The following is a 24,692-nucleotide window of genomic DNA, read 5'->3' as shown; positions in this document are numbered from 1 at the left end:
GATGAATGGATAAAGAAGATGTGGCACATATATACAACGGAATATTACGCCGCCATAAAAAGAAACGAAATTGAGTTATTTGTAGTGAGGTGGATGGACCTAGAGTCTGTCATACAGAGTGAAGTAAGTCAGAAAGAGAAAGACAAATACCATATGCTAACACATATATATATGGAATCTAAGAAAAAAAAATGTGATGAAGAACCTAGGGGTAAGACGGGAATAAAGACACAGACCTATTAGAGAATGGGCTTGAGGATATGGGGAGGGGGAAGGGTAAGCTGTGACAAAGTAAGAGAGTGGCATGGACATATATACACTACCAAATGTAAAACAGATAGCTAGTGGGAAGCAGCCGCATAGCACAGGGAGATCAGCTCGGTTGTTTGTGACCACCTAGAGGGGTGGCATAGGGAGGGTGGGAGGGAGGGAGACGCAAGAGGGAAGAGATACGGTAACATATGTATATGTATAACTGATTCACTTTGTTATAAAGCAGAAACTAACACACCATTGTAAAGCAATTATACTCCAATAAAGATGTTAAAATAAATAAATAAATAAAAACAAAATCTTGTAGTACATCCGTGCTCCTAAGAATACAGCTTATGAATAGCTGTATTAAAACTTTCATGATACTCTTGGTCTACAAATAAAGAGAATTTATTCATTCATTTGTTGAACAAAGACTTTTTGGAGAGCTATTATGCTAGATGCTGGAAATAAAATGGGAAGATAAAGAGATATGGTTTTTGCTCTTGTGGAGTTAATAGGCCAGTGAGTATGATGAAAATTAATCAGATAATGACACAAATAAATGACAATCACAAACTGATAAATGTTGTGAAGGAAAAGTTCTTCAATGTATCTATGGTGGTGTGTGTGAGGGGGTGGGAGAGATTTTCAGAGAAGCCTACTTGAGGAAGTTCTATCTGATGTACTTACTATATATGTATAATAACACTGCTTGGCACTGACTTGAATTTTTTTAATCATCAAATCATCATTTATCATTATGGTATGAATTATTTATTTTGTACAGAGTGAACTTTTTTCTTCTAGAGATTTTAGAAATTTTTAATAACTTCAAGTAGAATATATTTTTAGTTTTGTCTGTGAGATGGGAATTTTTAGTTTGAAGCGAAGAGTAGTGACAGAAGGTAGACAATAAAAACATTCCATTGCAATAGTACAAAAGATAGGCATAAAAAGGTATAACATTCATGTATAACTGTAGCTAGAAATCATCCATTCCTTCCTACAACCAAGGTTTTTATTATAGAAAGCTCTCCTCCTTTGCAGCATTTTGCACAATTATAATGATTAATCATTCATACCTGATTGTTTGATCACTGTCTTTCCTACTAAACTGTAAGCTCAAGAGGACAGGGCAATATCTGATTTATTCACTATCATATTCCCATGCTTAGTGACAAAGAAATCAGCTCCTCTGTAAGAAGACAGCACTACATGTCAGCAGCTCAAGAAAAAAAAAAAAGTCTAAACAAAATGATAGATTTTAAATGTTTTACTGGAAAAATGCTGTGACCTCTTTCAATTAATGCTCTCAGCAATAACTTTCCTTCCCTTCCCAGTATCCTTAGGTCTCCTCTCCCCTTCCTGATGGTCACGAGCCATTCTCCTCTGCTGTGATCTGATTCTTGGGCGAAAGGGAGTCATAAGTTATAATTTTATATAAATGCCTATAATGTTAAAATATGAAGGAGTTAGTTTATAGTAAGTACCTAGCTACTTCTGTTCCCTTCTCCCCACTATATAGGGATTATTTTATCCATAAACGGTAGTATTTTATTTTAAATCCCTAGCCTGCAGTCTTATTTTCTACAATACAGGAAACACTAAATAAACTGTTACTGATTCACTGACTAGTTGCATTATTACATGCCAAGCCCTGTGCTAAATTTCAGAGATACAAAAAGCCTAAGACAAAATATTTGTCATTGAGCAGTTCATATTTACTACGTGTGTGTAGAAAAGGGGACCAGGTAGACAATCAATATGCAACAGGATTAGTATTGTGATGGCAGCACATATAACATGTAAAAGTTAGATTTGGTGCACATCTTGAAAGATGGGCTGGAGGTGAGAGGAAAGCAGGCGAGTGATGGAAAACAGCATTCCCTGCAGAGGGAACAGGGTATGTAATGGAAAGGAGGCCTGGAAGAGATGGTGTGTTTGGGGAACAATGTGCAGTTCTATGAAGATTCAGCATAAGGTACCAGGGGGAACTCGATGGGATGAATGGCTGAGAAGGCTGGTGGAGCAGAAATGAATATCCTTACAAGTGATGCTTTGAATAATCGGGCTTACAGACATCAGAAAAGGGATGCCTTGTGCTGATAATTATGAAAAAAAAATGCCTGGTACTTTGAGGTCATGAGAAAAGAGGGAAAATGAGAGGGGAAAAAAAAAGATTTGGACTTCACTTTACATTTTAAATAGTGTTTACTGTTGTTTTCAACACGGCAACTAATAGTTCCAGCTGCCTGACGTGAGAATATGTGACATTTTTCCAAGTACAGTGCTTTCCAGATACTAGCTGGCTGAATTTCAGAGATGTTGAAAATGAAACAGTACTCCTACTATTCAACTTAGAAAATGAGACTACCACAAGCGTTTGTTCTTCTCTATTGCTTTCCACCATGCAAACTCAAAGCTGTAATTCAGTAAAGTTTAGTCAACACAGAGGCATCATAAAACATAATACCCCCAATATCTTACACGAGCACTTCTACCTTAGGAATAGTGGAATGGGAGGAGCAAAGACTATAAATGCCTGCCATCTCCCTGCCCCCGTTTGACAATGGTTCATTCCACTGGCAACAAGACTAAGAATCTCCGTCCGGGAGGCATGATTGCTTTGCGTGACTCCTCTCTCCTAGGTGTTCCTTTTTGTCTCCTCTCTTTGAAACTTGAGAGCACCTGGTCCAACCTGGCACTGGGTTGAGCTTAATCACGCATAACCACTCATATCACACTGTACTGCCTGGAACATCCATTCCTGTGTTACTAACTGAAGGCCCCTCCTGTAGGTGAGAGAGAATGCTCCCAAGCTAGCAAAAATGTTCATTTTCACAACTGGAGCCAATTTTCACATAGGAAAGGCATCACACTGACAAAATATCTTGTGGTTTTCCATTTAGATAGGATGTCCCCTTGAATGAAAAATACCTGATATATAGAAGTTGCAGCAGGTGGGCAGCTTGAGTGCAAAAACTGACCACCAATGCGGAAGCTGTGCTTTGTGAAACACAGTGTCCTGAAGATGCAGTCTGTCATCTTCTGGAAACAGGGGGCCAAGTCTTTTTCACCCCTGCACCACACCCCCACCCCAGTGTTTCACAGAGAATACATACTGAATGCCTATTACCTAAATGAAGTCAAGAATATCCCAAAGGACTCTAAGCAAAATCAGTTAGTTGCTGACTCTTCCAAAATGCTCTTTTAAAAGGTCCCAACAACCAATGCCACTGCAATAGTACTCCAACCTTTTAGTTAAAAGGAGGAGCATGTTGTGGCCATTTAGGGGTATCTATTTAGATGACATGCCCTATGTAAGAATATAAAATAGGCAGAAATGAATTTACTCTAAAAGAATTGGAAATAAAATCAGACTATGTATTCCTTTGGTTATAATTAATACACATAATGCCTGGTCATTATGACACTTATCTTAAAGGGAAAAAAAAAACCTGTTTCAGAGAAATTGGAGAACTCTGTTTAACTCCATCAAGGTAAGCTAAACATAAAGACATTTTGCTAAAGCCAATAGTATTCAGTTTTCATTCTGAATACTGAAAGGTTAAGTTACCTGGGTAGGTTACTACATACAAAGACGTTAAAAGAATACCAGTGAATTATAGGTGATCACAATGATATTAAAACATCCTAACAAGTAGTGGGGCTCATGAGAAGAGACTCCACTGTCAATCTCTTTACGTTTCCTCAATTAACCAAGGGCTTCCCTTAGCAAATTGAATGCTTTCTTAGGGATGCTGAATTTTATTTTTTGCCACTAAATATTTATCATTTAAATCACCCATACTTGCATACCATGTCCCCTCTGTACCCTGTCCCCCCACCCTACCACCACCAAGACTATAAGCTCTTGGAAGACAGGAACTATCTCTCACTCTCTATAAAGTACATAGTGGTTTGAAAGTCATGTCATCTTTAAAGCCTCCTGTGATGACATGTCCTCAGCAGAAGGTTATCTCCCTGCAGCATCCTGCTGTATTGAGTATCAGCACTAATTCTTTACCTCAAGATTTTAGCACATTCTCAGTCCTCTAAATATTTCAAGCCCTTGAAGAATTAAAACAAGCTCTTTCTCACAAAACAGCCAGGATCCATGTCCTAAATAATCAAGACTAAAAGCCAGCCCTGTGTAGACACACATTAATCAAGCTAAATTACAGTATCGCCATTTTTCTTCTAGTGCAATTATCTTTGGCTTTAAGATTCAAATGAATCATTAGGGCTCTGAATCTTTTCTGGCAAAGAAGTACAGTGAGAGCTGAATGCTCAACACTCTGAGTGTCATCAGAACAAGTTCTATAGATATGAATTTGCCCAGTTAATCCTCCTTCATTATCTCTGTAAGCTAACAATGCACATGTAGTCACTGCACATCATTACTGCTCTAGTAGACATGGACATTTGAAATATGAACTTTCCCACAGACTGAAAATCTTCAGTAAGCAGCTCTCAACAATTCATTATATTAATCATATATGTCACCATACTCCTATTAAATATGCATGAGATTAATAAACACCACCCACGTTGCGAACTATCCAACATCATTTTTAATACAATTTATTACCTTTTAGATACTGTAATTATAACGGCACCTGTATGCCACTATAACTGTAAATTTAACCACCTGGCGTTTAAGTAACCAGTACTATATCTAATTCCAATTTTATTCAATTTCTAACATGCATTCAAGTGAAAATATTTTGTAACACAAAGTATAAAATATTTATAAAGTAAATGTGTTTTATGACATAGGAATATCTAATTTAAAACTGCATAAATAAGAGGCAAATTAACTTTCTTAGACTTAGGTATTTTATAGACAAATAATTCAAAATTGAAATTTATCAAGAAATTAGCACACAATATATTAATATCCACAAGAAAAAGTGCAATGTAAAGTAAAATTTGGAATATTACGATGTCATATTTATAATCTAATATTTTATTAACTTTATAAATTCTATGTTTATGCAATTATTACAACAAAGACTAGATTTGATCCAAATAAAAGCAAATATAAAACCTACAGAAAAAGAAAATAAAATTTCAAATGAAGGTGAAAAATACATCATTGACCTTGGATTATGTTATTCTAAACTTTTTAGTTAGTATGGCCACAGATTATTATTTAAGCATAATAATGGAAATAACAGTAATAGTCACAGTTCACATGTACCAAGGGCTTACTTAACTTACTGTGTCAGGCACTGTGAAGAGTGCTTTACGTTCAAGTCTCATTCAATTTTCATAATAACCCAATGAAGGAGATATTAATATTATCTGCACTTTACAAATGAGGGAAGTGGAGATTTACACAGATTAAATGACTTATCCAAGGATACAGGGCTTGGCAGGGGAGGGGTCTGACTTTAAGTCTATCCTCCTAACCAGATAGTCAGCACCCAGCTCCCAGCTTTGTACACCACTTCCTTGAATGGCCTTGGGTAAGTCACTGAAGTCTCTAAAGCTCATTTCCTTTAGCTGCAAAATGTGAATATGAATATGTTCCAGAATTATTGAGAATGAAATAAGATAGTTCATGAGAAAGTGCTGTGCAATTAATAGAGCTGCATAATGCTGCTTGTTATGTTATTGATAAGATAAGAAAATAATATGTTGAAAATGAAGAAAAAACTGCCTATTTTGGCTCTTGGTCAAAATCTTCCAACAAAAATGGTACACCTAGGTAAACTTTCCTGGTTGTTTTACCTTGCTTAACAGAAACTATTAAATAAAGGTAAATATGAATCAATATCTTTATTATACCCTAAGAGATAGATGAGCATTAACAGATTAAGTTAGAAGTGAATAGTTAAGCTAGAGATGCAACTTTGTAGATGGTTACCATGAAAACTATGTTGATACTACCAGATTTGGCCTTTCAAAGAGCTCTTCAAAACTAAGGCTTTTTAAAGTTACTTTGAGTCACTATCAGGCCCTAGTTTACTATGATCCACATACACATTTTGATTTGTTGCAATATTTAAGTCCTTAAGTCCAGGCAGGCAAAAACAATTCAAACTCTAATAATTTATAATTTTAGATGAGTGATATGTTATCATTGGGCTTCTTTTTCCTTAGGGCTTCGTGGCTTAAAAAAATATTTCATATGCATTACGTCAACCAAGATCATAAAATTAGTACAGCTGACCCTTGAACAATGCGGAGGTTTGGGACAACCACCCTCTGCACAGTCAAAAATCCACCTGTAACTTTACAGTCAGCCCCTGGATTTATGATTCCACATCCATTGATTCAACTAATCACAGATTATATAGTACTGTAGTATGTATTTAGTGAAAAAAAAATCTATGTATATGTGGACTTGCGCAGTTCAAACCCCTGTTGTTCAACAGTCAACTGTATTTGAAAATTTGAGATCAGGAAACTGGAGTTCACCAAGGTTAATAATGGTAAAAAAAAACACACACCAAACTTATATCTATACATTGGTGGTGTGTTTTAGGGGGGTAGTGTGTATGGGTATACAGATATCTATCAACATGTGATTTTTATGTATCTAGGATGTATCTAGCCTTTCTACCCTTCTTAATGTCTTCTTAATGTCTATATCTTTAATGATATAAAGGAAGTATATATAGCCAAAGGAAAAAGTAGGAACAAAGGGGCCACATTTTTCCAGTAATTCTTTTATTCATTGTCAAGGTGCTCATGTCATTAGATAGGGAAATAAAGGGAAACCTTTATTTGCAGAAGCCCATAAATATTCTATGTCACATTTTCAAACACATTTATTTGATGACTGTAAGAAGTGAGAAAATTGTAAGAGTACATAGAATCTCCAGGTTGCCCCTACCTCCTGGCCGTTCGTGCTCTCCATCAGTGTGTAAGAGCATGGCGATGGGCATCCCTGCATTCTTGGATCTTCCAGCCACAACCACATTTTTTCCAAATGTTTCAATTCCTTAAAACACAGAGTTTGGTTTAAATGAAGAATAAGCAACAAGAAGCAAAGTAAACATCTCAACAGCCAACTGCAATATTCTTTAAAAACTTCTAATTTAATTTGAATTATTTTGTGGCTTGTCTATAATGTTCCCACATTCACTATTTATAAATATTTCTTTTTATAATTCTTGGATCCGTCATGTTCCCTCTCATTATGGCCTCATTAAAAAACCACAGACATTTTCAAGCTTCCATTAAATTAGTTTTAAACATTAAAATTCATATGAAGTGTTAGAAGTGTGGAGACAAAATTATTAACTGCTAATCACAAAGCAAGCAAAGTGCAAGGTCAAGATTAATTGGCAATCAAACTTTGAGCAAATCTAGGACAAAATGAAGTGGGGGAAAAAAAGTATTTTTCACAAAACTCATGCACTTTATTCTATAGGAGAGAAGCACTCACTTTATGGACTTAGGAAGGTCTGAAAGATAAAGCTTACAGATTTAACACACTTAACCTCTTCAGGGCATAGTATCTTCATAAGTAAAATGAAAAAATTAGAATTAAGGTTTTTCTAAGTACTAACATTCTAAGAGTATAATTCTAGGATCTGCTTTCCCTTGGAAGTTCTCTCCCTCAGTTAGAAAAGAGATTAGCAGGAGGAGATGCTGCCAAAAATGTAAGAGACAGGGATGAAGGCAGGAGAACTATCGAGGGTTTTTGAGAGCATTATTGTATTTAGAGCACAATTCAAGGGCAAGTGTTTATAATGAAAACCTAGCTCGTTAGAGATGGTGCAAAATTTTTGGCACATTTTTTTAAAAAATAAATTTATTTTATTTATTTATTTTTGGTTGCGTTGGTTCTTCGTTGCGGTGCGCAGGCTTCTCATTGTGGTGGCTTCTCTTGTTGCGGAGCACGGGCTCTAAGAGCGTGGGCTTCAGTAGCTGTGGCTCGCGGGCTCTAGAGCGAAGGCTCAATAGTTGTGGTGCATGGGCTTAGTTGCTCCGCGGCATGTGGGATCTTCCTGGACCAGGGCTCGAACCCGAGTCGCCTGCATTGGCAGGCGGATTCTTAACCATTGCACCACCAGGGAAGCCCAGCACATTTTGTTTTTAAAGGTAAGGAAAAACATAATACATTTTGAAAAATGTACATCAAAATACCTTCAGCTTATAGTTTTAGAGTAAGGGAGATAAACTTTCTATTTGGAAAATTCACTCCCTGAAAGGTGAAACAGCAGTTTCTTGTAACCTGGCATGTGTTCTTCATTTTATCTTATTTCAGATTATTCTTTGACTTCTGTAACTTCGTATATTCCTGTATATTGAAGTTTAATGCTTATTTTCTTTCACTCTCTTTCAAGGCAATGTGCAAATGCTCATTCTGGCACTTAGCACCCATGTCCCATAGACCAACCTGTTCGTTTGATAATTTCCCAAACAGCACTAGCAGTGGCAGGTATGAGAGAATGCTGATCCAGGCATAGTCTTCCAATGTTAATAATATGAAATCCATCTACGTCTTTTTCCGGGGCAATTCCATTGCATACTGTCCGCTCATCCACATGGTCTGAAAAGTAAATAAAATTGATTTAATTTTACAATTGTTATCTGTTTGCAAGTCTGGAAAATAAAATCAGAGGGCCTACAGCCAGATCACTTATGGTTCAGCTTTAGTTACGATATAAAATCATTACTCTATTCCTTTTATTGCCATGAAAATAGTAAGCCAAACTGCTCTTGACCAATGGCTGTAATTAACTGCTGTAAGAGTATATGCAAGTACAGGGCCAGAAGTGGCTAGCCTGGTAAAAGGGAAAAATCTGTGAAATCAAACAATACCAATGAGATCTGGGAACAGTCAGATGATAAGGCTTTGCCTCTATAAGTCTGCATATTTAAATGTATGATTTTCCTATACAAGATAGTTCCACAAATAGTCTTCTGTTGAATACTGTTAGCATTACAGATTAAAAGGGCTTTGTTAGTGTTAAAAATAGCCACGACCTCATTAATGCCTAGCTTCCTCCCAAATGACATAATAGAAAAGCACACACACACACACACACACACACACACACACACACACACACACACATACCCCACACACATCATTTCCCTGAAACATTATTACATTGAAATCCAAAATATCATTATGGTTTCCTTTATGAAAGGAAAAGAACATAATATGAGTAATGAACTAATCAAATGAGATATGAGATGCCAATCGTCTCATTTTGAAAAGTAATAAGTATAGAAATATAAAATAGGCTCTTAATACTACTCTATGCAGAGCAGCTTAGGTTACCCTAAATCCAACAATTAACTCACATTCCTAAAATACTAAAATAAAGGTATATTTGCTACAGAAAAGTTTCCTTATGTATTACACAATGAATGCCATTTAGAAATAATGTTTTAAAACATTATCAATGCCCAAGTTCAAACAGTTTTCAAAGAGACATGCCTTATGTCTCAGATCTTTTATATCCTAAAAGTGACACTACTGCCATCTTACTTTAAATAGATCCAATTTGCCATTACTAGGCTACCAAATAATTTACATATATAAAAGTCATAATATGAATCATATTCAATTAGAAATTGGGTCTTCGGAATATCTCTCCAATGACTAGTTTGTCACTTTCAATAATTGTATTCATTCTATAATGTCCTAGCAGAGTAAGCCTCCATCTGTTTTCTCTTAAGATAGAAGAGGACTATACAAGTTCTAGCAAAATTTTTTTTTTAGAATTACATATTTAACTTACTATTTGAGGACAAAAATAGTGGTTCCTTTTTAAATCTGGTTGATTATGATGATGATGATGATGATGATGATGATGGTGATGATTCAGTTTTTAGACACCTACCACTCATGCAGAAGCTTCATGCCATGGATATTTCTTACAACAAAATCAAAAGCTTTGTAAATAAAAAAAGAAATAACTGTAATTGAACCCTCCATTATTGAGTTATGGCTTAAATTAGTTCATTTCTAAATTCAAAATCGGCTACTGTATGTATGGGCCAATAATGTATTGAAAGAATTCAACAAAGGTTCTTTTGTAGATTTTGAGAGCCATCCTCTTACCAAATAAGTCTGAACTATACTGAATTTCGCAGTCTACTGGTCTGTGCTGTTATACTCACTAAAAATAACATTAACTTGTAATGAACGATTCATCTCACACAATAGCTGAAATACTCAGGAAGAAATGTAAGCATCTGAAAATTTGGGGGCAAGCACTAAAAACTGGCAACTATAGACCTGTCCTCTAATGTATTTCTTAAAACTTCAACTCAGATCTTCATTTCAGAACAATTTTATCTTAAGTTAATTAAGTAATTTTTGTTTAAAAGACAGATGTGCGGACATATTAAAGGTGTGATGTAGTGAACACATGAAAACTGATTATTAATGTGCTTACTATTTAATCTAAAAGGAAAAAAACCTATGTGAGTAGATTAAAAATGTTAAGATCATAAAAATCAAGGACACCAATTCATACATCACTTTTATGTAACTCTATGTTATCTCAGGAGTGGATTAAATCTCACATACATCCTTTGCCAGGAAAGATGTACCTTTCATTATGTAATCTACAGTGTATGGAAATAATATGAGTTAGTATATCTTACATTCAAACAGTGCTTTATAATATTCATGTTACCATCACATAGGTTTCCCCTTTGGTCTTCATAGTTACTGAGGGCTAAGATAGAAAAGGTATTATCTTCATTTTAAAGATGAAACAAAGATTTTGAGACTCAGCCAATCTCAAATTACTACTAAGAAGAGGGGTCCAGAATTAAAATCCACGTTTGCCCTAAAACCAGTTTTTCTTTCTGTGTTATAAAGAAATCATAAATATTAATCAATCTTAAATACCACTCAACAATTAATATCAGCAAGGGCCCCTGTCCCTTCTAATCAAGACATTTTGATAATCCTAAAATATCCCAAGGAATGCACTGCTTCTTCTAGACCTCCAAAAACAACAGTATTTTTGGATTAACTAACATGTATCTAAATACATGCAAAAAAGCATCAAACATTTTATAGCACCTTTTGTTAAATGAGTAAGAGAAATAAATACATTTCATGCTTTTAACTGACTGCTACTGAAAGTCCCCTGATGTCTCATCCCTGGGGCCCATGACTTGAAAAGAAGAAACAATCATGAGCCTCAATATAATTAATTTTTTTACAATGGTTATAAAACATTTTTGATTCACAGAATACATTGGCAAAAAACTAACCACTTAATATCTTACCCAAATGAACGGGAAAACTGGCATTATTCACTTTGTGAGTGTGTGTTTTTCTCATCTATTTAATATTATGAGAAGCCATTAAATCATGCCAGGAAAAAAAAGTCATCAAATTGAATTCATAATACCACAATAGAACAGCTCAGGGAATGTCTTTAGGGGCCACACTTTAGAACTACAACATTGAATATATATTTCTGTGATTTATTTATATGTTTAATTGTCTTTGGACAAGTAACAACAACAACAAAAAGAAAACAAATTACTGGTTTATTTTCCATCCAAGGATTTTCACGTTACTGTTCAAAAGTACCTCTTTCCACTTCCCCAATGCCTGTTGGATAAGGGCAAGCTCATGAGCAGAGTAAATATGTTCTTTAGCTTGCTTATATCTTTTGTCCTATACTTCCCTCCCTCCAAGTGCCCCTTCTCTTTTCCTACCATCATTATGACACATCCTTACCTCAAGTCACACCAATCTGTGTCCCATTCCCAAGCCCTTAACATTAATTTTTGCATTTCTACGTTCTTGCTCATGATTATTTTTCCATTATTAATTCCTTCCTCCATGTTGTTTCACATCCTATTTATTCTTCAATATATTGATCCCTTCTCAGCTGTTCCCTCATCACAAAGTGAAATGATACTTTTATCTCTTCTGTTCCCCATAGAACTACTATAAAAAGCACTTACCACATTACTTCAGTTAGTTGATCATGTTGGTTATTTAAGTATCTCTCTTACTTATGAGTGTGAGCCTTTTAGGGCACAGCCTTTGTCTTATTAAACTGATTCACCCATAGCCTTCTGCAACTCAGTTGATGGCAATTCCATCCTTCTGTGTTATACAGAAATCATCCTTACTTGCCAGAAAAACCTGCAGACATTCTGAACACCTCACTTGCTTTCACACACAACATCCAATCAATTGAAAAATCTGTTGGTTCTTCCTTCATAACATATCTAGCCCTTCACTAGCCTCACCATGTCCACTCTGGTTTGAGTGGCCATTATCTCTCCTGTGAACTCTTGCAACAACTAATTCTCCTAGCTAATTATTTGCTTCTATATTTGCATCCATATAATCTATTCACAAAATAGCAGAGGTTACTTTTTTCCACATCTTTATTGAAGTATAATTGCTTTACAATGTTGTGTTAATTTCGGCTGTACAACAATCAGCTATATGTATACACATATCCCCATATCTCCTCCCTCTTGAGCCTCCCTCCCACCCTCCCTATTCCATCCCTCTAGGTGGTCACAAAGCATCGAGTTGATCTCCCTGTGCTCTGCAGCAGCTTCCCACTAGCCATCCATTTTACAGCTGGTAGTGTATATATGTCCATGCCACCCTCTCACTCGTCCCAGCTTCCCCTCCCCCGCAACCCGTGTCTTCAAATCTGCGTTCTCTACGTCTGCGTCTTTATTCCTGTCCTGCCACTAGGTTCATCAGTATTACTTTTTTAGATTCCATATATATGCATTAGCATACGGTATTTGTTTTTCTCTTTCTGACTTACTTCACTCTGTATGACATAATCTAGGTCCATCCAACTCACTACAAATAACTTAATTTCGTTCCTTTTTATGGCTGAATAATATTCCATTGAATATGTGTACCACATCTTCTTTATCCATACATCTGTTGATGGACATTTAGGTTGATTCCATGTCCTGGCTATTGTAAATAGTGCTGCAATGAACATTGGGGTACATGTCTCTTTTTGAATTTTGGTTTTCTCAGGATATATGCCCAGTAGTGGGATTGCTGGGTCATATGGTAGTTCTATTTTTAGTTTTTTAAGGAACCTCCATACTGTTCTCAAATGCATGTCTGCTTACACCACTCTTTTCCTCAAAACCCTGCTCTTCTTGCTGTTCCTCTAACATATCAGGTATTTCCCACCTTGGTTATTGCTCTTGTGTCTGCCTGGAGGCTTTTCAAAAAAACCTGCCACTTTGGCTAAATCCCTCTCTTCTTTCAAATCTTTGCTTAATTTCCACATTCTCTGTAAGGACTATTTCAACCACATTATTTTAAAATGTAAGTTCCATGTCTGATAATGTTGAAGTTGTTTACATTGGACCAAACTTCTCACAGGAAACAACTGTAAACATTGGAAAAATTATATTAAAATAGAAGTATCAAGGATGTACCATACAATACAAAGAATATAGCCAATATTTTGTAATAACTGTAAATGGAATGTAAAATGTAAAATTTTAAAATTAAAAAAAAACATAGCTATCTGACACTGGAGAGTTACTAGAAGCAGACAGATTTGGAAGAGAATGGACATCTGAAAGGAATATCAGTGAAAGTGTTTCCATTTTGGAGGTTTTTCTAGACAAAGGACAGTTAGAATTTGGATAGAAATCTGCAGTCTTACTTGCTTGAGGAATCAAAGGACAAAGTTTGGGCTACTACAGAAACTGGAAATTGAAGGGATATACCCAGGAAAAGAGAAAACCACAGAGGGGAGACTCAACTTGTGTCTATAAATTCTTCCCAAATCTCTGACTGACCCCTGAACAACACACACAAGAGGCAAACTCCAAGCAGCCCATCTAACACTAAGAGAACTAAACAGAATGCAGCTGTGGCTCACCAAGGGCAAAGCAAAGCTTGAAGTCCTCAATATGACAGGCATTCACAAAAAATGAAAATAAAAAATTTACAGTTAACATATACTTAATAATGGAATACTGAACCTTTTTCCCAAGATCAGAAGGTGGCAAGGGTGTCCACCCCCACCATTTCTATTCAGCATTTTATTGGAGATCCTAGCTGATGTAATAAGATAAGGAAAATAAAAAAGAGTTCTAAAGATCAGAAAGGAAGAAGTAAAACTCTCTAGCCACTCTAATGGCTGTTTATGCAGAATATTCTAAAGAATATATAAAACAACGAAACAAAAAATAAATAAAGTGAATTTAGCAAGATCACAGAATACCAAGTCAATATACCAAAAAACTCAATTGTATTTCTGTATAGAAGCAGCAAATACTAAAAAATGAAATTTAAATAATTCTATTTACAAAAACTCACAGATCAGAAAATTCTTAGGAGTAAATTTTAAAATTGGGGTCATGATTTTTATAATGAAAACTACAAAATGTTGCTGACAGATGACCTAAATAAATGGAGGGTGTACCATATTCATGGATTGGAAGACTCAATAATATTAAGATGTCAATTCTTCCAATTTGATCTATAGATTCAATGTAATCTCAATCACAATCCTATGAGGTTTTTTTGGTAGAAGTTGACAAACTGATTCTAAAATTTATATGGCTATGCAAAGGACTTAGAATATCCAAAAAAATCTTGAAAATGAGCAAAAAGGACTTACAATACCTGACTTCAAGACTTGCTACAAAGCTACAGTAATCAAGACAGTCTGGTGCTAGTGTAGGGATAGACAAATAGATCAATGGAACAGAATAGAAAGCCCAACTTTAGACTAACACTTATACAGTTATTTGACTTTTTACAAAGTTGCCAACAGCAATTCAATGGGAAAAGGAAAGTCTTTTCAACAAATAATACTTGAACAATTTGATAGCCATATAGAAAAAAAACAAACTGAGCCACAATCCCTACTTCATACTGTGAAGGAGAAAATTTGCCACACCAAAATGTGTCTCTTTGGCATGAGGATTTCATTTTACCTCCCCCTTAGCTGCCTAAAAAATTTAGATAAAAGACCTGTTCCCAGAATAGAGGTATCACCAGAGATAATCTGCAAAGAATATGGGCTAGGTTGCTGAGGGAAACTCTAGGCAGGACCTAGAAATCAGAATCCACTCTCTGCCCCACTATCTCTTCATGGCCCAGGAAATATTTGTCTACTAAACATTTGCTTTTCCATCTCCAGGTGAATTGCCTGTCTCCCCTTTGAAGTCTGAAGCCTAGCTGCTAAGAGAAGATGGGGAATGTAAGGAAAAATGTGCATGTTTGGAGTACTTTATTTGCCACAGAAAAAAGCAGATCTAAAATAGGGATTAACAGAATTTTAAAAATTTCAGAAGGGCTGGGAAGGGCTCTCTGAGCCAGTGGCATTTAAGCTAAGACCTGAAGGTTGGGAAGAAGTCAGCCCCCTTATGTTTGAAAGATAACCAATGTAGTTAAGAGGTCAAAGGCTAAACCCTATTCAAGTAATAAAATGTGCATTATTCTAGCATGTCTTTTGTATAATAAATACTATAAAATAAAAATATAACATCCCTGAACATCTCCCAAACATCCCAATCCTCTTTACCATGCTCTACTTTTTCTTTTTTCCCATAGCATATCAACTTCTAATAGATATATAGTAATTACTCATTTATTGTGTTTATTTTCTGTTGTCTGTCTTTCCTACTACTCAGCAAGGGCAGAACTTTCTGCCTTCTTTTTTTTTCATTGATGTATTCCTAGCACAAAGCACAGTGCTTGGAAATTTGTTGAATAAATGACTACAATTACCCTTGATTTATAAATGAAGAAGCTGAGACAAATGAGTGGAAACCTGCAGACAATTAGAATAGACTAATATAATAAAAAGATATCTGATCCTTCTACAACCTCTGACATCCATCTTTTTCAAATACAATGAAAAACCAAAATGGCTTTCATTAAAATTTTGATTTGTCAATAGCTGCATCTACATTATTAGATATTTGGCACTTTTATATCCTCCAATATAAATTTAATGTAAAAGATTCATGTCTGTTTGTTTTTCATTTATTTTTTTCCTTTCAGGACTTGAAAAATAAGAAATTTCAGGCAAAGCTTTATGCTGATACATTAAAGTCCACACTCTGAACAAGTGTACACAAGGCCTCTGAAAATTCACTCATTTATTCACTCAATAAATATTTATGTATTTATAATATTTAAATATTTATTGTCTACCATGTGCCTGGCACTGTTCTAAGGGTTTAGGATATATAAGCCAACCAAACAAACAAAACTCTTAACCTCTGGAGCTTACATTCTAAAGGAATAAAGATCTGCCTAATCAAATTATTTAGCTTCAGCCTCTTAATGAGTTAATTATTTTCTAGGAGTAAATGAGAGATATACTTTTGGAAGCTGTGTTCACTGTTCTCAACCCAATACATATGTTACACCCTCTGGGTTCTACATCAATGTTTCAAGACAGAAAATACTTACCAGGTCTTACCACTTACCCAATATCATTTTAGAACTGTTTCATTATCAAGGGTAAGAGGACAAAAAGGGAATGGGAAGTGACTATTATCTCACTGTATTACTCTAGCCCCAAATCTGAGAAAACAATAGAGCTTGGAGGTGGAGCGGGAGGTGTTCTCTAGGTCAGAAAGGGGTGGATCTGGCCCTTTACCCTTCCTTAGCCTCTTTCTCCTATAGTCACGAAACTACGAGGACATCCCTAGGCAGGCTTACTTCATAGGCTATTAAAAAAAGTTAATGAAGTGGGAACCTACACATCACGCGAAGGTTGCTACCTTTGACCCTTAGAGTTTCTTGAGTCATATGAAAAGTACTTGGAGATCCAAAAATTGCCTTATTTTTCAGAAGTAGTGTTGAAGACACCCTGGTTTATTAAGCCCTTGGATTCCTAGACAATATACACGGTGACTTCTGTCAAATACATCGTACTAAACTTGAAGCAGTGTCTATTCCATAGAGGAAACAGTTGGATACGTGAGCATGTCTATTCTGATGAGCTTCTTTTACACAAAAGGGAAAAGAAGAGATGCTGTGTTTCAGGGACTAGCTTGCAAACTTCTCAAGGACAGTGAGTCTCAAATTGTTTTCTAACTACCCCTTTCCCCTAGTGACTATCACAGACACATATATATGAATAGATTGGATTCTAGGTAAATATTTTTTGAACCAGTAAATGAACAAAGAGCGTCAGAGAACAATCATACAAATACTTCTCTTGAAAGACTTTCTACAAAGAAATACCCAGATGTTTCAAAGGGCCTTTTGATTTTGGTAAATTCTTTATCAAAGCTGAATGCACTCAAAAATACATGAAGATATCATGATAAAGAAAAGAGAAAAATATGAAAAAGAGAAGAAGTAACTATTGTTGATCCAAGAAATTCCAGATTTTGAAGATATCCTGAAAAGTAAATAATATCAAGTTACATGATATAGTATGTTTATGATAGCAACTGCTCAAAAAGACGTAATTATATAGATCTGAGTGACTAAAATAACTCTTGGGATGCTTCCATCTGGAAATGAATAGGAAGAGAAACATATGGCTACAGGGACCTACCAATCCCACTGATAGGTAAATCATATCAAAATGATTTACTCAGCTTTCAGTATAAACCATTAAACTTTTTTTTTTTTTTTTAAATCACTGCTTGCCTGATGCTGCCATCATGTGGTTTTCATAAACCACAGCAGGAGAATTTTCCATTTTGTTCCCCCACATCCCCACATAAATTCTCTGATAGAAATGTTACCTATGAGAAAAATTTTTTAAGTAGATAAATGATATTGTGGGGATGCCTTTGTTTCTATGTTAACACTAAAATCATGTTAGAAAGGATTTGAATAAAATATTGTTTATAATCTGGACCTTTTTCTCTGCATAAACCTTAAATGCATAAATTGGTTGAATGGATTGTGACACAATCTCAATATTGGTCCAAGCAAAATCGAATTTTAAATTATTAGTTATTTTTCATAATAATCTAGATATATGCAAATCCACCACCCCAAACAAAAGTTATGGACTTGACAATAGTCTACACTTAATCATATATTTCGCCCTTGAACCCACCTCATTTCCTGCTCCAGCCTTAGGTAAACTTCATCCTGCATCCTGTGCTTATCATTCCCTTGACTTCCCTTCCATATAGTTTTATTGCATTTATTTGTATTCCTAATAGATTTTTTAAAACAGCTTTAAGAATATTTGAATATAATACATCACACATATTTAAAGTGTACAGTTTGATAGGCTTTGACATATGTATATACTTGTGAAACCATCACCACAATCAAGATAATGAACATATACACCACCCTGAAAAGTTTCCACAGGCTCCTTTTCCTCATCCCTTCCTCCCTCCCTTTCCTGTCCCCTCACCTCCAACTACTTGTAACCACTTGCTATGGGCTGAATTGTGTCCCCCCAAAATTCATATGTTGAATCCCCCAACCCCTAATATAATGACATGTAATTAGGTTTACATGAAGTCATCAGGGTGGGGCCCTCATGATGGGATTAGTGCCCTTATAAGAGGAGACACCAGAGAGCTTGCTCTCTTTGCCATGTGCAGACACAGAAAGAAAGGGTTGTCTGTCTGAAAGCCAGGAAGAGAGCTCTCACCAACCTGACCATGCTGGCACCCTGATCTCAGACAGGCTCCACAACTGTGAGAAAATAAATTTTTGTTATTTAAGGCACCCAGTCTATGCTATTTTGGTATAGCAGCCCCAGCAGACTAATAACTATTGATCTGCTTTCTGTCACTATACATCAGTTTGTATTACATAAAATTTCATATAAATAGAGCCACAGAGTATGTACTCTTATTTGTATGGATAATTTCACTCAGCATAATTATCTTGATATTCACCCAAGCTGGAGTGTGCATCAATACTTCGTTCCTTTTTTTACTGCTGGGTAATAGTCCATTGTATAGATAAACCACAGTTAATATCTATTCATCTGTTGATGCATATTTGAGCTGTTTATAGCTTTTGGCTATTGCAAATCATACTTCTGTGAACATGCATATACAAGTCGCTTTATATTGACACATATATCTTTTTCTTTAAGTAAATACATAGACGTGGAATGGATGGACCGTATAATAAATATATATATATGTAAATTTTTACGACACTGCCAAACTATTTTTCAAAGTGTAACATTTTGCATTCCCACCGGCAACACATCCTCACCAATATATGGTATTGTCAGTTGTAGTTCTAATATCAGCCATTCTAATAGGTGTGTAGTAGTATCTTATTATAGTTTCCATTCGAGTTTCTCTAATGACTACAGATGTTGAGTATCTACTTATGTCCTTATTTATCATTTGTATTTCTTCTTTGGTGAAGTATCTGTTCAAATCTTTTGACGATTTTTGGTATTTATCCTGTTTGGTGTTCTTTATGGTTTGGTGTCTGTTATTAATTTTGAAAAGTTTTAGCCATTATTACTTCAAATATCTCTTCTGCCCTGTTCTCTCTTCTCCTGGTATTCCAACTGTGTGTATGTTATACCTTTTGAAAATGTCCTATAGTTCTTGGATGTTTTCTTCTGTCTTTTTTGTTTATTCCTTTAGAATAATTTGAACATTTTTAATTATTGGATGTTATCTCTTTTACTGGCTTATTAGCTGTAACTCTTTGCTGTGTGGTTTTTTCTTAGCAGTTGCTTGTGATTTTATAGTATGCAGCTTTAACTTATTTCAGTCTACCCTCAAGTGATATATCACTTCACATATAGCATAAGAATCTAACAATAATGTCCTATTATTTCTTCCTTTCTGACTTTTGTGCTACTGTTGTACATGTTACAAACCACACATTAAATTGTTTTTATTTTGGGATAAATACCAATTATATTCTAAAATTATTTGGCTAATAAGAAAAATATCAGATATACTTACTCGTGTAGCTACCATTTCCATTGTTCTTCATTCCTTTGGCTAGATACATATTTTCATTTGGTATCATTTCTTTCTGCCTGAAGGACTTTTTTTTTTTTTTTTTTTTGGCAGTACGTGGGCCTCTCACTGCTGTGGCCTCTCCTGTCGCGGAGCACAGGTTCCGGACGCACAGGCCCAGCGGCCATGGCCCATGGGCCCAGCCGCTCCGCAGCATGTGGGATCCTCCCGGACTGGGGCACGAACTCGTGCCCTCTGCATCAGCAGGCGGACCCCCAACCACTGCGCCACCAGGGAAGCCCAGGACTTCCATTTTTTATAGTGTGGGTGTGCTGTTGATTGTCTTCAGCTCTGTCTGGATTCTACTCTTCCTAAATGTCTAAAAAATGCTTTTTTGCCTTTGGTTTTTAAAGATATTTTCAATGAGTATAGAATTCAATAGTTTTTTTTTCAATAGTTTTTTTTTCTTTCAGTACTTTAAAAATCAAGGTGTTCCACTGTCTTCTTGCTTACAGTGTTTTTGACAAGAAATCTGCTATTTCCTTTTTTTTGTTTCTCCGTATAGAATGTGACATTTTCCCCCCTCCTGCTGCTTTCAAAATTTTTTCTATCACACTGCATTTGAACAATTTGATTTTTGTGTTTTTGGTACAGTTTTTTCATATTTTATGGGCTTGGAGTTCGTTGAGCTTCTTAGACCTGTGTGTTTATAGTTTTCATCACATTTGTGTTTGTGTGTGTGTGTGTGTGTGTGTGTGTGTGTGTTTTAATCTGAAATCCCAATCATTTATGAAAGGATACTTACTTCTTACTCACATAAGCCTCTGTTAAGAATCCTACTTCCTTTCTTCTCATAACTGGCAATCATCTATAACACATAGCTTTCATGATAACTGCAACAAAAGGGGGAGAGGGGATGGGGGCCACATAGCTTTTAACCATCTCAGTCCAGAAGTGGCTCAAAAAAGTCACTTTCCCTCACAGCCCAGTAACCAGAAGTCACATGGCCCCAACCTAGGAGAAGTTGGGAAATGTAAGGGAACATGTGGATATTTGGCGTTATTTGTCTGCCATAGAAAAAAGCAGATCTAGCATAGGAATTGACAGAATTAAAGTAATTTTAGAAGGTATGGGCTGGGAAAGGCTCTCTGAGCCAGTGGCATTTAAGCTAAGGCCTAAAAGTTGGAAAGAAGTCAGTCCCAGTATGTTTGAAAGATAATCAATGTAGTTAAGAGGTCAGAGGCTAAAGTCCTATTCAAGGAATAAAATGTACATTATCCTAGCATGTCCTTTGTATAATAAATACTATCACTTAGGAAGCCTTCAAGGATATGGGGGTATAAGATCCTCACCAAATCCTGATCAGTGACAGAACTTACACACTACTCTCTTAGATGTAGAAGAAAAGGTAGAAGGATGAACCTTCAATGACACACATACACACAAAGCAATAGCTGTGAAACTACAGGGTTCATTCATTCCAGCAATAACATTCACTAAGAGTCTACCATGATGCAAGGTGGAATAAAAATGTTGACTCCAATTCCCCCTGCTTTGATGGAACTAATAGTCTAGTGGAAGAAACATATTACTAAAAAGCAATGAAATACTCTATGTGGAATCATTTTTCTCCATAAAGAAATGGGGGGAGCTATAACAAAGGTCAAGTCTAATTTAGAAATTATTTAGAAATAAACAGAAAAGAAGCTCTACAAAAACTGAGGAGTCCAGAGTGATGAAAAATTCCCACTCTGGTCAAGAACATTAAAAATAGAGTAAAAAGTATTCTGCATACATAAATTCCATAAGCTCTCAAGAAGAGCAGTTATAGCAAGACCTTTTTTCTCCAAATGAAGAATCAAGTTTTAGACAAATATACATATCTACATGCACTAATTAGGTCAATATCCATATTTTTATGCCTACTAAATTCTAGAAAATTTTGTCTTTGTTATATCTACACCGTGAATTCTCACTTTTCTTACTCGCCCTCTCCATATTTAATCCTTTAATCCTGTATTTCATTCTGATTTCGCTGTTCAGTCCTCTTACATAAATTGGAAGATGTTAATCCTCAAAGGCTTCAAACTAGATAAATGAAGGGAAATATTTGAAAAACTATGTTAGAAAAAGATAGATAAGATAGAATAAGTTTTCCCATTCTACCTAATAATTTTGTTCCCAGAAATAGACGAGAGGTAGATTTCTTAGAAAGCAAGAAAATACAAAAAGGTGAGTAAGCACCTCTCTTGGTGCTTGATTTGCAGTCTCAGTTGTGGGACTGTGATTATGATTGAAAGAATACTATAATTGGGTCTCCTGGTACTTCTCTGCTACTCACTTGTGACCTTACACAAGTTTCTCAGTTCAGTTTCCTTAACTATAAACCACAGATCAAAAAAAATGTACCTATTGTTAAGGGTTGCTCTGAGTGTTAAATGATTTCTTGTATATAAAGCACTTTATAACAATGTCTGGCAATAATAAATGATAAAAATCGCCATTACTAATACTAGTAATAGTTATCATGGAGCAGTAGTTATAAAAAAACACATTAAAATTTAATTGAGTGATTGCTGTTTTCTAAACTTACATCTGAATGCTTTCATATAATTCATATAATTTAAACCCTTTTAAACCAAATTCACCCTGTACCAAATACCACCCTACAACAAACATTTATAGCAAATTTCCAGTGTGCTTCAAGCTTGGAGTCATTATCATTTCCCTTTATTGCTTTAGTCCAAAAAGAATGTCACTGGTTCCCAAGTTTTAAAGACCATTATTCCACATTATTTTTAGCACTACAAACTGACACATACTTGTGGAAAGGGAATGTTGCCTGCCATTCCAGTCAACAACAAATGTTGCCCATCATCAAGCTATCAACCACTGTAGTCACCCCACCCCCTGACTAACAGTGCACCCTGAGGGTAATTCAGGATGGAGAAAAACAGGAAACATTCTGTGTTCTGGATACTGACCCTAGATAGTTAAGATGCATATCTAAGGGATAATTTCAATGAGCCCAGACTCTTGCATCTTCCCATACATAGAAAATCACTAAAATCATTAACTTGAGATGTCCGTTTTTTGTGATTAGCTGTAATCTTTTGATGTTCAACTACCTTTTTTTTTTTCTTTTCAGCAAAAACTAGATATCTTAGCTCCTTCCTTACTTCTTTGGAGTAGTTTCTCAGAGCTACCTGAGAGGGTGTCTCCCAGGCTACAGTCCTCAGTAATGTCCCCAAATAAAACTTAACTCTCAACTTTTAGGGTGTGCATTTTTCTTCAGTTGACATACCCTACAAATGATATTTAATATAAGTTTAATAGATGTAACTCAATAAAAGCTAAAAGCAAATAATACGTAATTAGGAGAAAAATATATACAACACGAATAGCAGACATCATTCTGGCCCTGACAAAATGATCACTTATTGATACTGACAGAATCTATGCACAGTTAGGAAAGGAGTAGGGAAGCATCCACATATGATTGTTTCATCTCTCCCTAGATGTAGGACCAGCTACAGGACAAACAGCCAGACCATGTGACTGTGGACACACAATTTTATCCTGAGTACTTTCAATCCGGACCAAAGTCACACAGCTCCCGAACAAAAGCATGGGCTTAAGCCTGTGATAGATTCATTACCATCAAATAGGACAGAATTCTCTCTCATTTCTTTGCTTTCTTACCCAAATGAGATGCATGAAAACTGCTTGCACATTCTGTTTAATCCTTATGCAAGCTTGTATTCCAACACCAGAATTATAATTCTAATTTAGAATTTCTTTTGCTTAAGATAGTGCCCTAATTGTGAAAAATAATTTCCGACTTCTAATAATGAAATAACTTGGAATCCAGATTATTAACAAAATGATGGAAAATTGGAGATGTAATTGACTAGAATCATTTCATTTGTTCATTTGCTCATTGTTTCATTGGTTCATTATAACAATCTTATAAGATATGAACCGGAGAGAGGCTATTTCAATCCACTTGCACATAGCCAACTGTTGGGGCTCAGGGCAGGCCATCCCAAAATACGCCTCAATGGCATATTAATTATTTTGAATTAGTTACTTAAGAAAGGGACACTCTGACCCTCCTCTCTGTCTCCCTGAAAGTAGGAAATAAATCTTTCATGAAAGGTGACTCCTTGCATCTGAAGGTAGAAGGACACCCTGATTTCCAGAGATAGGGAATTTGGGGCAAGAAACTTATATAAACAAAACTTGTTACTCCTTTAGTTTACCATCCCGAACTCAAACTCTGCTTAGATTCTTCACTAATTAAGCACCCAAAGCCTAATTTTCTTTGTCCTGTGAATTCCTCACAAATTTATTGTTTGTTTGTCTAAAAAGTATAAAAGCTGCCTGCTTTGGCCACTTGCTAGGTCACATGACTGTGGGACCTCCATGTGCGTAAGTTAAAGTTTGTTTCTTTTTCTCCTGTTAATCTGTCTTGTGTAGTAGTCCAGCCACAGAACTCAAGAGAGATAGGGGGGAAATTTGCCCTTCTCCAACACGACCTATCAAAATGACTAATGAGTTCCACGTCTTCTTAAAGCATGCAGGTTGATGCCCAGGGCTTGCTGAAAGAA

General features: G+C 35.7%; 1 protein-coding gene across 13 annotated transcripts in view; it reads right to left on the bottom strand.

Annotated features, from left to right (window-relative positions):
* MTHFD2L (methylenetetrahydrofolate dehydrogenase (NADP+ dependent) 2 like) overlaps positions 1-24,692 on the bottom strand; it is a 134,512-nt gene that overhangs the window by 87,668 nt on the left and 22,152 nt on the right. For all 13 annotated transcript variants that reach the window (XR_003680550.2, XR_003680551.2, XR_003680549.2 and 10 more), the window contains 2 exons: positions 8,612-8,764; positions 7,100-7,207 (listed from right to left, as the gene is read on the bottom strand). Coding sequence is in view for 10 of the 13 variants with exons in the window: in XM_024115391.3 (XP_023971159.1) it covers positions 7,100-7,207; positions 8,612-8,764 (261 nt within the window). In the remaining 3 variants the exon portion in view is untranslated. The remainder of the gene's footprint in view (positions 1-7,099; positions 7,208-8,611; positions 8,765-24,692) is intronic.

The sequence above is a fragment of the Physeter macrocephalus genome, chromosome 7, assembly GCF_002837175.3.
Source record: "Physeter macrocephalus isolate SW-GA chromosome 7, ASM283717v5, whole genome shotgun sequence".
NCBI classification, from domain to species: domain Eukaryota; kingdom Metazoa; phylum Chordata; class Mammalia; order Artiodactyla; family Physeteridae; genus Physeter; species Physeter macrocephalus.
This window is presented reverse-complemented; position numbering and strand designations above follow the sequence as displayed.